The sequence below is a fragment of the Triturus cristatus genome, chromosome 8 (assembly GCF_964204655.1).
Source record: "Triturus cristatus chromosome 8, aTriCri1.1, whole genome shotgun sequence".
Classification (NCBI taxonomy): Eukaryota; Metazoa; Chordata; class Amphibia; order Caudata; family Salamandridae; genus Triturus; species Triturus cristatus.
Window position 1 is genome coordinate 592698394 of NC_140591.1, and position 16446 is coordinate 592714839.

General features: G+C 41.2%; 1 protein-coding gene across 22 annotated transcripts in view; it reads left to right on the top strand.

Annotated features, from left to right (window-relative positions):
- LMO7 (LIM domain 7) overlaps nt 1-16446 on the top strand; it is a 480465-nt gene that overhangs the window by 146411 nt on the left and 317608 nt on the right. For all 22 annotated transcript variants that reach the window (XM_085622039.1, XM_085622044.1, XM_085622040.1 and 19 more), the window contains exons 2-3: nt 8931-9001; nt 15967-16036. In XM_085622039.1, the coding sequence (XP_085478165.1) occupies nt 8931-9001; nt 15967-16036 (141 nt within the window). The remainder of the gene's footprint in view (nt 1-8930; nt 9002-15966; nt 16037-16446) is intronic.

Below are 16446 nucleotides of genomic sequence, written 5' to 3' on the forward strand. Positions count from 1 at the left end.
GTGGACTGTTCATGAAAAGTTGTGCATCTGGGGAAAGATGAACTACTAGCCTCTTAGCCAATTAATGCGGCTTCTGTGTCTAAGGTGAGTGTGCTGCTGTAAAATAATTTTATAAAAGCACTTATTTTGAGGTGAATTTTGCACGATTCTGGGCCATTAAGTTTCTTGTTTACATTTTTCTTGTCTGTCCAAAGAAATCACCAACTTGTGGGATCTCTACAGGAGTGGCCAATATTTTCTTAGGAATAGGTAGTCCCCAGAGACAGGAGATAGGTGGCTTAGTATCCCTTAGCTGAGGGGTTAACGCAGAGGGTAGACTGGAGATCCCTGAGGGTGTAAGTTGTTACTTCCACTAGGTCAAGGTGAATGGAGTTCCCCGTCACTGCTCTGAAGGACACTGGGACCAGCCAGACCGTGGTAGTAGAAAGGCTGGTTTCTCCTAGAGCAGTTCACTGATCAGTTTGTTGGGTAACTGGGGCCCAGGGGCAGGATTTTGTCTGCCTCATGGCCCTCGTATCCCTGGAGTGGGTTGGGGGGGATGACCCAGAAGTGGGTCATAGTTAGTCCCCAGATGCACATTGACTGTATTCTGGGGAATGAGTTGCCACTGGTGAGTGAAGAGCTAAGTGGTCCTGTCACCCTGGGTGCCCTGAAAGGGCAGGCATCTGAGCATACCACTCCCATACAGGAGTAAAGAGGCACAGATGGAAGGTGAGGATGGACTCACCCATGCTCCTGTTCAGACTCTGGGTACAGATCCTGGGCTGGGTAACCAGTTAGTTCCAAGGTGCCCATTGACTGAATTTTGGGGAATTGGTTGCCACCGGTGAGAGAAGAGCTTGGAGGCGCTGCCGCCCAGGGCACCCTGGAAGGGCAGACATCTGGGCGTACCACTGTCAAACAGAGGGTAAAGAGGCACAGAAGGATGGGAGGAAGGACTCGCCCCTGATTGATGTTCAGACTCTGGGTACAGATCCTGGGTTGCGTAACCAGTCTCTGGCTGCCACCTCTGGACTGGTGGGAAGGAGAGTGGAAAAAGAGTACCCAACACCTGGGGCTTGTGCCCCCAACTCAGAGAAACCTTACAGGTCAGAAATCCTAGGGAGGACTGGGACCTGGCTCTTGACACTGACAGCAGCCTCTGTTGGTTTCTGTCCTTATGGGCAAAGTCTTCCTTGGGTTGGCAACAGAAGTCTAATCCAAGAGGTGGAATGGGCCACATCCCTTTGTTGGCCATGATTGTACTGTCTGCCTATTGGGATGCATCTGTGAACAAATTAAGGTTAGGTGCTGCACAGATTGGGGTCCACAGGTGAGGAGAAGGGTTCCCCATGGGTCAATTCAGTGGCTCGGGAGAGTGTAGACAGGGGGATCCAACTGAATTCAGACAGGCATAGAACTGGCACATGCTCCTGCAGTAGAGGGCCGTTGTCCATGTTCCATCGCTTAAATAAGTTCATCAAGGAATTGATTAGTCTCCCCTGTCTTTTGGCTGGAGAAGGGATTGTTTTGGACTTGGTCCTCTCTGCAGGGTCACCCCTAAACTTTTTGCCTTTTTCTCTCCACCTTTTTGCTGAATTTGTTTTTGTTGGCCTTAAGACTATGTGCGGTTTGCCACTGCTAACCAGTGCTAAAGTGCTTGTGATCACTCCCCTAAACATGGTTTGATTGGCATGTACCCAATTGGCGTAGTTAATTTACGTGTATGTTCCTTGTAGTGTGGTATACCATATACCCAGGGCCTGTAAATTAAATGCTACCAGTGGGCCTGCGGCACTTATTGTGCCACCCATGTAAGTAGCACTCTAAAACTTGTCCCAGGCCTACAATGCAGCCTGAATGCAGTTTCGCACTGCCATGTCGACTTGTCATTTAAGCCCGCCGCTTTTAATACATACAAGTCACACCTAAGGTAGGCCCTCGGTAGCCCATAGGGCAGGATGCTATGTAATTAAAAGGTAGGACATGTACTTTTAATTTTTACATGTCCTGGTAGGGAAAAGCACCCAAATTAATTTTTAGGTCTCGCCTGGCGAAAGCAGCGCATGCGTTGCTCTGGTCATGGAGAGCACCTTTTGTAATCGAGTCAGCCAAAGCTGAATGCACGCGCCTCCAAATGGACAAAGATGGCTGCTCTCGCCATCGGCAAAGCTAAACATGCACGCGCAGGGACAAAAAAATGCACGCGCATGTGGACAGCCCGACGCCATCTTTGTGCACACACGCGCGCGCATTTCTTTGTCCCTACGCTTGCATGGCGGCATGCTTTTGCTTTCCCAGACAGGCTGAAGGGCCCGGCGGCAGTGCTGAGGAATCCGCCACGGCGTGCGCAGCCACCGCTCGACCCCAGAAACTGGTGCGAGGCTTCCCACGAGCATTGCTTGTTTCAGATAGAATTCATGCAGTTCCAATACGGTAGAAATTTACTAAGCCAGAGTGGACAAAGCCAATAAACCCGGCTTTTGTGAAAGACTGATGAAAGTGTGGAAAGAAAGGGCGGAAGCATGTTTATGAAAGGTTAACATGAAACTGAAGTGGTTAACACCGAAGGCAGAATTTTCAAATCTGTATTTTGGAATAATTTTTCTGTGGCCTTTCTTTAGTGGCTTGTCCTTGCCAGCACTCGGACGTATTTTCTGGGTGTCACTATTACGCTGTGGAGTGTGGTTGAATATTCACCAGTAGAACAGTGCGGTTTAATGGTTAGTGTGTTTAGAATGAACCGCGGAGTGATGGGCTAGTGTGAATTTTACGTGGAGGTTTGTTTCACTATGATGTAGTTTAATATGGTGTCGCTGCCCCAAGGATATTCTACAGGGGGTCACAGTCTATTAAACGCTCCACGCAGTCCCTCAACGTCAGCGTGCAGCGGTTTTTCAACATAGAAAGGCAGATTCTGTCAGTGTTTTCGTGCGCATCATGTTTGCTGCGGAGCGTATGCAGCCAAAAGACCATACTTGTATGATAATAGTTCTCTGTTCCAAGTACAGACATAGTTTTTTTTTTTGTCTGCATAAAAGGCGGCTTGCAAGAGTTAAGCCATTTTTAAACCCCTTGGGGACTCGTATGCAAAATGAAGGGTGTCAAAGGTGCCCCTCCACCCCCTCGCCCCACCCTGCGCAAACCGCGTCAACCATCTGTCTGCGAGACGAAGCTAGTGTGGAAGCTTCCAAGTGCCCTGGTAGTTGGTGTCTGTTGCTGCTCCTGCTTTGTCGCCGTGTACACTGTCACAACAGACCGATAACAATCTATTTCAGGAAGTGCCCACGCATTCACCACTTTTGAACACCCAGTATCTGCGCTGTGCAGATATACTTTGTATCATATATGGAGTCTTGTTTTCTTGAACACGTACAGTGTTTGAGCTGCCAGAATGGAATCATCGGGGGGCGACTGGTATCGTCAATAGGTGTAAGGACCCCCTCTCTCCGAAATAGCGCAATTTATTTAGTTTCTAGTTTCTGTCATCCTGCATTTATACGTAGAAAACAAGTCTGCGGGGTTCCAGATGGTGCAGTAAGGAAATAAAATACCAGGGTTGCGTGGACTTCTCACGCCTGTTCTGTCGGGCACTCGGCGGTACAGAGCCTGTCTCATAAAATAAGTCTTTATATTCTCTCACTGGTTCATGTACGAACGGTGAGTGACCCTGTCCAGGTGACACCGGCCTGACTCCCGTCGCGGGAAGCTGTTGAGTGCAGGACACTGCAACAACCTCTGGACGTACGTGCGTGCCCTTCTGACTCGGACTTACAGCCGAGGCACCGAGTTTGGTGACAGTCGCGTGATATCGTGACACTTTGAATCCGGCATTAAAACTCAGCTCTCTCGCACCAAGAGCAACTTTTTCCATCTCAAGATTATTCCACCGGCCGGAACACAATATTACACCAATTGTAGCATTTTCACTGCACTTATTGTGAATAACATTTCTGTGTGTGATGAAAATAAGAGTTGCTTTTACTTCGCAAGGTTTATTGACTAACGTATCACACACTCCATGAGTTCGTAATTTTAACTGTTATTTTGCTCTCATACACACAAGACAGTGCTTTGTCCATGATGCGCACGCGCTACGTTCTGTACATATGATATTCTAGGGTCGTACATCGCAGGGGCAGATTGCGACTATGACTCTGTGTATCGCCTTCCACCTCCTGGATCGCACAGGTTCAAAATTCCCTAGATGGCTTGTGTGCTTATGTGCGACATTGTATGAAACAGAGTTGGTCTTGACAGTATTTCCAGCTCGCTAGATTGTTTTCACTGCACCCGTATCACGTGTCTGTGTTATGGGACATGCGGAACCTACGTGCAGCAGAGTTTTTACGGGGAATACTACTGGTGAAATAAAATGTAGAAATTACGCTGTTAGTCACTAATGAAAAATCCAAAATGTTTCCTGAATCAATTCTAATTTTCGCTACAGTAAATTATTAGTTGCCCCCAATTTTATATGCAGACAGTTACTTACAACTAGTAGAAGCCAATGTCGATTAGTTGGCTAAAAAAATGGGGTGGCGGGAATGTTTGGAAGCGTAATTCACGGGGCACGTGAATGTTAATTCCTTATTTGCATAATGTAGCTAACCCAGGATGAATGCACTAGTATGTTTAACTGCTGCACCAGGCATATATGCCAACGATTCATATTTACTGGTGCCATTTCCTTTTGTCCAAGCTATTTTAATATTAATCACCGTTAATTTCTCCCTTTGCCTCTAATGAAATACCCCCTCTCCTTCTTCTGTCTAACCGCAGAGCATCACCTTCCAAAGGCGGGAATGTCTGTATTTTTGTCCGACTATTTGCTCCAATTACTTCCTGTAAAAGCCAGCTTTATGGCAATGGACTCCTCTGGAGTTCAAGGGGACTCGGGCCGAAGCAGCAATCTGCATTTAAAAACACAGACAGGGGAGGCTTGGGTCGCACGTGATCAGGACGGAGGGCACGGGATGTTTTGGTACTTAGGTAATCTGCATACTCAGCAGGCAGCCAGGCGCTGAAAAGACAGCTCAAGACGGTACCACATGTATCTCCTAGCAGTGCCACCAGGACTCTCCTCTGCCTCCCGTGGACGGCCCCACAGGGTACTCTTATAATAATGGTATACTTGCAACCATCTTCCACATTAAATCAAATAAACGACCAAACACCTCGGTCGACGCTTAGATAAAGAAAGCGGCAAAGAGAGGCAACAGAACCGTCCTCAGCATTAAACCTGCATATATGGACGTTTTAAGCCAGAAGCGACTCAGGAGGTGGTCTTGAAACAATACCGACTGAGGTAAGGCGTGAAAAAGTAGAAACTAAAGTTAAAAATGCAATAGGTCTCGCCTTTGATTAAGTTAAAGCCATTTGCTTTCCTATACAATACCATTAGCAAAGCAAATGGCTTTAACTTACTCAAAGGCGAAACCTATTGCATTTTCAATGCTTGTTCAGTACTGTGAGGCCTACCCTTCCCATAAGATAACTTTGGGGATTCCTGATTACATTTAATACGCTGTATTTTCAAATTGAGAGGAGGTAGATTTGTCATGTTTGGTACCTATGGAATTGTAATGATAAACCCTCTTTAATGATAGTCAGAATTTTCATTACATTTTTGAAAATGCCACTTTTAGAGCTCACACTTAGACCTAGCCTGAGTGTGTCCAGAACCTCAAAGAGGTCTCCATCCACTTCTGGACCCTTGGTTGTGGTGCTGAAGTTGCTCAGATGGTTTATTTTCAAAACCTAAATTTGGCTATAAAGTGCTCTGAGAACCAGGAGAAGATCGTGACCAACCAGCTCGCTTATAGGCCTGAGGGGCATCGTCGATCGGATTTACTCTGCGGCGTCTCACGCTATGTTCTTCTCTGCTGCAGTAGATACCAGTCTGGCAGTGTCCTTTCATTGGCCATAGGCTACTTCCAGGTACTTTAAAAAAAAAAGGTTTGGACATACCCTCTTTGAGGAAGCATGTCTCTGCAGTTGTGTCCTGCTCCCATGTCTTGCTTTCGCCATCCCATCCCCTCCCACTGGCTATCGTTTGTGCTCCCTACCACCTCCCCCTCCCACTGTTGCTTCTCTCATGTCCCTTGTGTTTGTTTCTCACCCCCTCCCGCTGTCCATTCTCGCTACTCTCTCCCTCTTACCTCCATGTCTGTCTGTATTTATTCCCCGCCTCCCGTTGTTGCTTCCCACAGTTCCCTCGTGTTTGTTTGCCACCACCCTCCTGCTGACCATTCTCGCTGCTCCCACCTCCCACGCACCTCCATATGTCTTTTTGTATTTATGCTTCACTGCAAATTGGCAAAGCCCGTAGGTTTAGCCTATGTAAATTCTATTAGCTTTGCCAAAGGTTCTATGATGCGGCCAGCATTGACCGCATCATAGCATATTTTTTTTTACTTTATGCCATGTTGCACATCAGCTCAGCTACTGTGCAACATGTAAAATAAAAATATTGACAAAGCCAATAGATATTGCATGGGCGAAACCTATCGGCTTTATCAATGCTTGGTTTGTTTTAGCTATAGTTACTATGTTTGTGAGCTTGTTATTTGTGAATATATGATGGATTTTTTTTAAATTATTTTTTTTGTTGCAATGAATAAATACAAAATAATTGTAGAAACGGAGAGCAATAATTCCCGTCCCTATTTACATAGATGTTCACTTCTTAACAAATAAGTCTAATTAATAGAATGGTTATATTCTCATACAAGACAGTAGCCCCTGTCCAATGTTCGGCAAACTTCTGATAATACACTGTAGTACTTTCTACTGGCTTGATTGCGTGACATTGGATGAACAAAGTTTCAGCAGTTATAACAAAACATAAAACTCAAAAGAAAACAAAGTCACCTGAATGGCCCAGTGGGGTTAATTACCAAGAGAGAATCCTAATAGGAGGCCTTACAGAGGAGTACAGTGGCTTGTCGGGGGAAGGAGTCCCAAGGGGGGGGCGGAACTAAATGCTATCGGTGCAATTGAACTACCTCACTTCTCGGAGTGATCCCTCAGTTGGGGGGTTCCACAGTGTCCTCCACCAACTGCATGTTTAACATAGCGGTGTCTGGTGTATTATTATGTCGGGTGTCCCAGGCATGGAGTACCTCTGTTCACAATGGTGCCAACGGTCTGAGCCGTACTCCCCGGGCATTGCCCCTAAGCAGGGCCCTCGCCTCCTCTCTGGCCCATATATATCAACATCCTCTCTCCAGGTTCCAACATTGGGGCCTGTCCTGGACATCCACCTCAGGGCTATGTAACGTTTCGTTTGGATCAAGCCAAGATCTATGAATCTCGTGCGCACCTTACGTTTCTTGGGCCTAGGGAATAAGCCCAAAACGCAAACCTCTGCAGTACAAGGAAGGGACCGCTCCAGTACACCATTAAGCGCAGTAATCGCAGCTTCCCGGAAATCCTGTAACTCCGGGTAGTCCCAAGTCATGTGTTTAAACCCTGCATCAAGTTCCCCACATCTTGGGAGACCCATAGTTCCCCTCCATACATAACCTGCAACCTATTGCAGGTCAAGTATACCATGTGCAAGTAATTAAATTGGGCTTATTTACAGCTGGTGTTTCTAGAGACTCGCCTAGGTCCATCCATGACCCTACTCCACTCTAGGTCAGTCACGTCTCTGCCCACCAATAAAGCCCACTTCTCCCAGGCCCTAGTCGGTGGTCTGATGGCCATGCCCTATAGAATATATGTGGATGGATGTGCTAAAATTCATATAGACACTGTATTGATAGTGCGCCTGTTTCCCGCCACCCAGGCAAGGACATTTTTACCTTGTTCTGCCTTAGCCTTGTAAAACTAAGTAAGATAAGTTTCTTCTTTGACCAACCTGGAACGCAATATGTTAAAGTGCTTTACTGTACTAACAATCTTCAAGACCACAATATGTATAAATGGTGGTTACTTAATATACTTCATAACTACATTTTAGAAGTGAGTTAGTTGAATATGTATCACACGGATCCATAAAGATGTGTATCCTACTATTTTCCTCCTTTTTTATTTATTTTTCCTTTATAATCCTCTGCTAGTTAACCAGAATTATGTAGCCCATATTATCAAATATGTTTAACTATGTAAGCTAGCAGGATGGCTCGGAGTTGAAATTTCGCATTGGAACATGTGGCGACCAGCAGTTCACAAATTTGAATACCAGAAAGGCAGGCTAAGACTTCAATCCATTTGAGGTTGATAAATTAAGTATCACTAAATTGAATAAATATAGCCTCTTTTGTTTCTAAGTTTAGTAAATACCAAAAGTACTATATGAAGTGCTAAGTAAAAATAAATTAAGTGTCTACTTTTCTTGAAGGACAAGTTTTCAATAATACTCAAGAATCGCATAGTTGTGTAGAGCTATAATTGACCATTGTCTGTATTTCACAATATTTCTAGCATAAACCCTTTCAGTTTAATGCTTTCTCTTGCGGAAATAGATGGAACTGCTCCTTTTTGACCCAAAATGTCTGTTTCATCTTTGGTGTGCATAAACAATGTGATGTTCTACAGAGCAGGGATGGGGCAATTGAGGGGTTGGTAAGATTGTCACTGTGTTCACATGTCAATTTTTTACACATTTGGATAGCAATTTTTTTTTAAATTTTCATGTTTGACCGCTCTGCACCACAAGGTATGGGCTTGAAATAATATATTGAATTTTGATCATTTAAAAGGCTTGGGTTCGAAATTGACTATTCTCTAAAGCGTTGCCAAGGATGTCTTAGCGTTGAATACCATCTTATGAATTTAGTGAAACACCTTTGCCCTCCATTGTTATATGGTATAAAAAAAACCTTTGTGAAATTTCTAAATGTCTCAGATCAAACCAATTAAGTATTTAGTATCTCAATTTGTGAAATGTTGAATACCTTTATGATCTATAAAGACCCATTTAATTGTTATGTTCTTATTTGCAGGAAGTTACTGGAAAAGAATTTGGGGAGAAGGATTTTCGATCAGCACTTGAAAATGGACTTTTACTGATTGAGTAAGTAGTGCAGTCAGGGCTTTAAGTGGGGACGGTTACTCCAGGTCTGAGACCCATCAGTCACTTAAAACAGACAGTGAGACAAGTCTTTTTATAGCCTCATAATTATGCACTCATTCTCACAGGTAAAAACACGGATTGATTTTTGAACAATGGCTTTAAAAACTGTTTTAAGATCATCCATGTCAGGAAAGTAGTTCCTGTTTGCATTTCACATGCTTTACATAATCTTGCATCGTACAAGTGTTTGTTTTTCACGATTTTGGGTTCCTTTAGTTTTTGTGTGTGCGCAGCAATAAAAGAAAATGAGGTGTTTGCAGGTGAGTGTGTGTTGTGTGTGTCTGGGGCGGGGGAGAGGGGTAGTGGTGAAGTGAAGGAAATTACTGCAGGAGACCGTGAAAAGGATGGCGCTGAAGAGGAAAGAGCTGAAGTGTGCAATAAGTAGAGGGAGGGTTCAGAAATGTGAGGAGAAATAGGGTGCCAGTGTCTATCGAAAACTACAAAGGAAAGTGGTGTGAAGGGAAGAACGAGATTGCTAGAGACACTCAGGAGGCTACTACCCCTTCCACAGACCTTATGTTTAATTCACACTCATGTTTTCAAAATTTATATTTTTCAAATCTAATTATGTACAACCACAACAAAATCACTGTTATTACTTAATCTCCAATACTGCGTTTCAAGCATTGGAAAAGCCAATAGGCTTGGCTTGTTTTAGGTGCATATTGGCCACTAACAATTGTGACTTCAGCTTGACTGTGCGCTACGGCACCTGTAGGAAGAGATGTGCATGGGGGGGGGGGGGGGAATAGGAGCACGAGTGAGTGACAGAGATGGCTTTCATTTTGTTCAAGATGGAGTTTGGCAAAGAAATAAAGCACAACTAAAAATACTTTAATACATCAAAGGAAATTTGTGACATAGTGTGATACACTGAGTCTTTAAATGTGTGTAAATGCATATTATACTTTGTAAATGATGCACAAAAAATACGAACTTACATGATTCTCCTACAAATGCACTTGGACAACGTAGATGAATCATTAAATAGAGATATGCATGGTTAGCAGACACCTCGAGGGCAACAGGCATTGTGACTATCTGTGAGGGCCGTGAAAACCTAGGCAATCAACTGGTTTGACAACACCGAAAAACAGATCATTGATATATGAAATGACTCAGTGTACATAGAGTTCTTAAACTAAAATATTAATTTTACTTTTTATATAAATTCATGATAAAAAGATGAAAAATTCTGAATAATGTAACATAGTACATGTAACACCATAATAACAAATATATATTACATACAAAACAGTGAATACAATACATAAATATCAAACATGTAACACAAAAACATATGAAAGTAAATTAATTGTTGCTGGTTGAAATACGATGTGGCTAAATCTTAGAACAAGTTCATAATAATTTGTCTACGCACGTTTCGGCGCAATAAAAGCCTTCTTCAGGACGGTCACAGCAACCTGGACAAACATAAAGGAACATAATATATATCATCCATACAATAAAATTAAGTACACTGAGTCAAAAGAACCTTGCATACAATTAGCAGAAGATATACATAAAACTAACACTGGTGGCAATAAATGTTTGTGTGAAAAGGGCATGCAGCAAAACTTACTGATAAAATGAAAAATTACCACAAATTGAAAAAGGGGAAACCAGAAAGGCAGAGAAAAGGGTAAGACCCATGAAAACACCGAAAAAACGAGTAAGTGAATTGCAAACTCCATAGATATAGAGTGCCAGTGATGAAAAGAAACCAAAGGGAGAAATAATCAAACCAATACAAAATGAAATAGAAAGCAGAAGATAATTATCGAATAAAGTAGCTGAGAATGATACCAGCTAAGAATTAATATAGAATGAGGCAGCTGAGAATGATGCCAGCTTACCAGAGATAGGTCTATAGTTGGGACAAAAAGATAATAATTGGCCCAAAGGTAACTCAGTTACCTGAAATAAAGGAGCAATGGAAAAAATAATAACAAACCTTAAAAATCAACAAAACTTGAGGAAAAATATACAATGGTACTGTGTAGCCTCAATACACTTACTGTTGAAGGATATACAAAAAGACTGGAGGATTTGAACTAACAAGTATTCAATGAAGAAGAATGACCAAAACATGTGCTCCACAGTAGTTTCAATATCCAATAGTGATAAGCAATTTTTGTGGAAAAGATATATTCTTAATTACACTAATGGTATAGTGATGAAATATAAGAAAGAGAGAGATGCTCATGTGCCAGACTGAAGTGTTACCTTTAAAACTTCAGGAAAACCAAAAACTTCAAAAATGGCTAATCACGATAAAAGCGAAGCCATAATTATGATGAGGATAAACTTTCTGAAACAGGAAGAAAAAGATCTGTTTAGAAGTTTAAAGGCATCTTTAGACTATACACAATGCTCAACATATCAAGAGTATAGATACTTATTTGAAAGGACAGTAATGATAATAAATGAAAGACTATGATAATCAAATAGACCGCGTGTTCTAGAAAACCCGATGTAGGGACCTAGTATAAAGGGTCATGTAATAGACGTGAAACCAATCATGGGGCTGTTTAACGTGGCGGATGTCCCAAAATTTCATGTGAAAACACCAATGTATATATTATGAGACACCGCCACAAACGTTAAAACGAAAAAACGGCATGAACCAGGTAGGCTCCATATTGTCTAATACATTAGCTTCCAGAGTGAGATTTCATAATTTAGAGAATGTGCTATATGTTGAATTTAAATAAATCACTTACCATTAGTGAGTCTAATATGAGTCAGAGTACAAGATGGTGAAACGATATTACCCCGAAGCGGTAACGCAAAGTATTACACGCTTACCTGATAAGAATCAAAATGACGGCTCATGGATCGTTTGGAGTCCCCTGTATAATGGAGTCCGCGAACACACGCGTTGGCTTTTGCCTACTGTAGTTTTGTGATTATCTGTGTCAGAGTTGTTTACTTGGGACACAGGTGTGTAGGAAAATAAATGCAAAGTGACAGTACAAAAGGACTATCTTCACAACGTTTATTTGTGTTGCCAAAAGTAAGAACTCTAGCCCTTGTATAAAAAAATCTGTTTTTTAAAGTTCCTTGACTGTGAGTCACTTTAATAAACGTTACCTTTTCTTTTAAAGCTAAGAGCGAGAAAAAGCAGCTTTTCTTTGTTATTCCTTAATATTTGTCGGATGTGTGCGAATATATTTGGACCATCCCTGCAGTTATCCTCATGGCCAAAGTATCTTCCCCAAAACAGACACGTTTCACAAGTTAGCGGATTCGACAAGGGTTTTGGTGTAGGTTACCCCCGTGACAAACCCTACAGGTAGAATATTTCCACTTTGGAAATCCTTATGTCAAGTTTTTTTGGAAGGGTTGTCTATTGTTATACCAGCTGTCGTTTTGTATATAATTCGAATATTGACTACAGAGAAAGGAGTTTTGACTCTACCCAAATTTTGATTTTCTTCAGTACATATTTTGTTCAGAAAATAGTTGTTTCTCCATTGAAAAAGAGTGCTTGCATAGCACTTTTTTCCTTGTGGGAAAACTTATACTTAGCATAGCAAGGCTGAGTTGGTTATGGTGACAAGCCACTGATCACGGCCATGGGCCTGATGTATATATTATGAAAAGGTATTACAATGGCATCAGTTCTTACTTATTGTGAAATAATAAGTAAACAGCACTAGACCTTGATGGGTGGATTGTCATTACACTGTATTGAAGCTTGTAGACTGCTATTTTGTTAGAGGGACTCTTTTGTGTTACCGTAGTAGGTAAGGATTTTGTTGTTGGATATTCCCTGTGACAAACTCTACAGGTACAAGATTTGCCCTTTGAGAATCCTTGTTAAAACTTTAAAGAAAGGGTTGTATATTGTTTTGCCTACTGTACTTTTGTGCATATTTGTCATTTTATTGGTTTCTACCAATAGTTGGCTTGTGGATCAGCTTGCGCAGCATCCAGTTGGCCTGAGATGATTATGGTAGCCAGCCAAAGACAAAAGGTTTTGCCTTAATTTTGTTAAAAAATTATATGGTCTAGGTTTAATCTCTTCCTTGGTAAAACTTTACAGCAAAAAGACTTACTTATTGTGAAAATAATATGACTAAGCCCTTAGGACTTTTAGGGTTTTCGTTGCTGCCTCTGGCAAGCACTTGGAGGTGAAGATTTCCAATGTGATGATCCTTTTTAGGCGCTTTTCACAGGGGTTATCTATTGTTTTTCCAACTGTCATTTGGTATATATTTGAAATGTTGCGACTATTCTTGATGGTGACCAGTTTATGTGCAGTACAGAAGGTCTTGGTCTGTGGCTACAAGCCAATGATGAAGGCCATGGGCTTAATTGGTTAATTGAGAAGTTATGTTATATGCAGTAGTTCTGATCTGGTTATTATGAAGAATTACAACAAAGGTAGCAGGCCGGACTTAATTACTGTGAAAGGCATTTAGTAAGGCCAATAGGCATTTAAGGATGGATTCTGATTGCATTGTATTGAAGTCTGTGGACTTGTATTTTGTTACATGGAATCTCACACATTTACCATTGTGAGCATGGCCTTTGGTGTTGGTTGTTAGTACTGTGGTGATCCTTATTCTACTTTCTTAAGTGGGACAGAGACTACCAGGCCCTTGTAAGCCATACATAAATCTATCCTCCATATACATGCATATACTTACATCTGTTCAAGTGTCCTTTGCATTCTACTTCTCCCCATGACAGCATACAGTGGGGGGCAATTGGTCAGCCCATTTTCGCTATTGGCTGTCTTCCCCTATGAGTAGTAGAATGTAGCCTGATCAAATGTCCACCTGAAAATGAGTGTGCTTTATTGTCTGGGCTGGTGGCTAGTCCTTTAGCAGTCTTTTTTTCCCTTTTATAGGTCCCCTTTCAGTTTTGTTTTTTTGAGGAACCTGTTGCTTCCCAAACAGCACTACTGGGCTGCTTACTCGCCCCTCATTTATGATGCAGTGTATTGCATCCTGTGCTGCTACGATTTCTAAACTTGACAGCCATCTTTGAATGGTATTATGGCCCCAATGTTAGAAGCATTAGGTTGAGGCTTAGTATAGCAGTGAATCGTAGATGGCCTCTCAGTACCTTGGAATGGTATTGTGTGTAGAGTATCCTTGTTTTACTGCTCCAAGGTAGCCAATATGTTGCTTCTATAAGTAGTAGCTACATTGGAACTTGAAAATAACGATGCACTGTCTACCATACAATTACAAGATTGACACAAGCTTCTAATTTTAGTTTTATAGTGCAACCATATGCATGTGAAGTTAAGGTGTGGCATGTTTTCTTTATTCCAATGTTATTCTTTTATTTTAACTTTTATATGCTTGTGGGAGTTAATGTGTTTGTTTTATTGGGGATGGCTAAGTGGCTGAGTACAAGAATGAATCTGTTGGTTGATTAATGGATATAGAAGTACAAGAATGAGTGACATAGTGCTTGCATGTTGAGTTATTGCCCAACTCATCAGTGACTGAAGAGCTACTTGCAGTTATTTTTCAGACCTATTAGTATTGCCAATGATTGTTTCAAATTGAATTGCAACACAGTGGTAGAACTGTACATGCATTTTAGCTGGAAGTGAGTCCTAGAGTTTTACTTTTAATGCAGAAAACAGTTTGATAGGAAGGTGTTGTTTTTCTGTGATGGAACCCAGTGCTTAAAATGGAAAAATAGAAGTGCAGGTACTCTGTACTAGAGTGCCTGCTTGTTTCTGAGAAGTGCCGCTACTCTCCCTCTAAAAATAAAGTGCCAGTACTCCGTACCGGACAGTACCGGCCCATTTAAAGCACTAATGGAACTACTGGTCAGCTTAGCTTTGTGGTGACCATGTTTGACCTAAAGGCTAGTTCTATGCACATATAGTAAATTAAAAATACATTTATGAACTTAAACATATCAGACGTTTGCTTTAAGATCTCTGGAGCTATGCACAGGAAAAGCATCTCGGACAATATATTCAGTCAGTATATTGAACCATGCACAGGATCCCATAAGTGTTTAATTGCAGATTTTATTTCTTCTTTGTAATTGAGACTTTTAAAGACATTTTTAATAGAAAAATTGAGCTCAGGCATATTTGGCACTTGTGTACATAGCTTCTTTTTATCGGTTTTCTGACAAATATTTGTAACCATCTTTGAGAAATGCACTATGGCACTTCCTTTTCGGTGGTTCTTTAACTTGTTGAAAGTTGATGCAACCCTTTTTTTTTTTTTTTTTAAATATTGGGAACACGTTCTAGTACAGGGGTCTTTTTAAATTAAAAATGTATATTTCTGACCTCTTAATATAAAGCACATACAAAATATTCCCCATAATGGCATGCATAGTAATATTTGGTTAAATATTTGAGAGCTTTCATGATGAAAATGGGTAAGTATGTTAACACTCATTAGCAGTCTATTTAAAATGTAATGTTTTGAGCTAAGGAAAGTAGTCTGAAAATGTGGGAAATTTGTACGATTGGCAGAAAACTTCCATCACACCCAACAGTCCGGCCACACAAGTGTTGGATGATAACCTTTTAAGTTCTCTTTCCATACTAATAGGGAAATGAAGGAGATTTTGCAAGATAGTTATTGGGAAGAAAGCGGAAGTATTCTTCCAGGTTCTCAGATATAGCACAGTTTGCAAATTCAGTAACTGGATTTGCTCCAGATTTAACAACTTAATGCATTCATATTAGCCAATAGCGGGAACATGCTCTTGTAATCTTTCCATCCCATTCTAATCTGACCAGATCAAATCTTTCTCGCCATTGATTCAAGCGATGCATGTTACACTTTATTATCTTAGTTTATGAAAACCACTGAGGTGAAGCACTTTTTTAGTTGTTCTTATAAAATTATATGTGCAAATTGTGTGGTAATTGAACTGTAATTGAGTTTTCATTTCCCCCTACTTCTGTTTAGCTTGATTAACAAGATAAAACCAGGAGTCATTAAGAAGATCAATCGCTTATCCACACCGATAGCTGGGCTCGTAAGTATCGTATTTAATCTTGACTTGTACAAAGTACTGTTCTGTATGGATGAGCCAGTATAATAGTGTGTGTACTTTAACTTCTACACTTAATGTGTGTTCTATTTTTCACAATTAGGTTTTTGTTAATTTCCCTTGAGCGCATTGCATAAACTGACTTCTACTCCCCATTTGAGGCTTTTTTTTTGCCTCATGTCTTTGGTTTGCTGATGGGCTACTTTTATAACTTGTGCCACACATGAATAGCAGGTTAATTTTTGTGCCCACATTTGCACACGTTTCATTGACCAACTTTAGGGTGATTTATCTGCAATCAAATATCACATATGAGATTTTTATTTCAAATCTTTTTTTATAAAATTTTAAAACTGAACATTAAGTAGTCGACTGTATAATGAAATGATATGCAC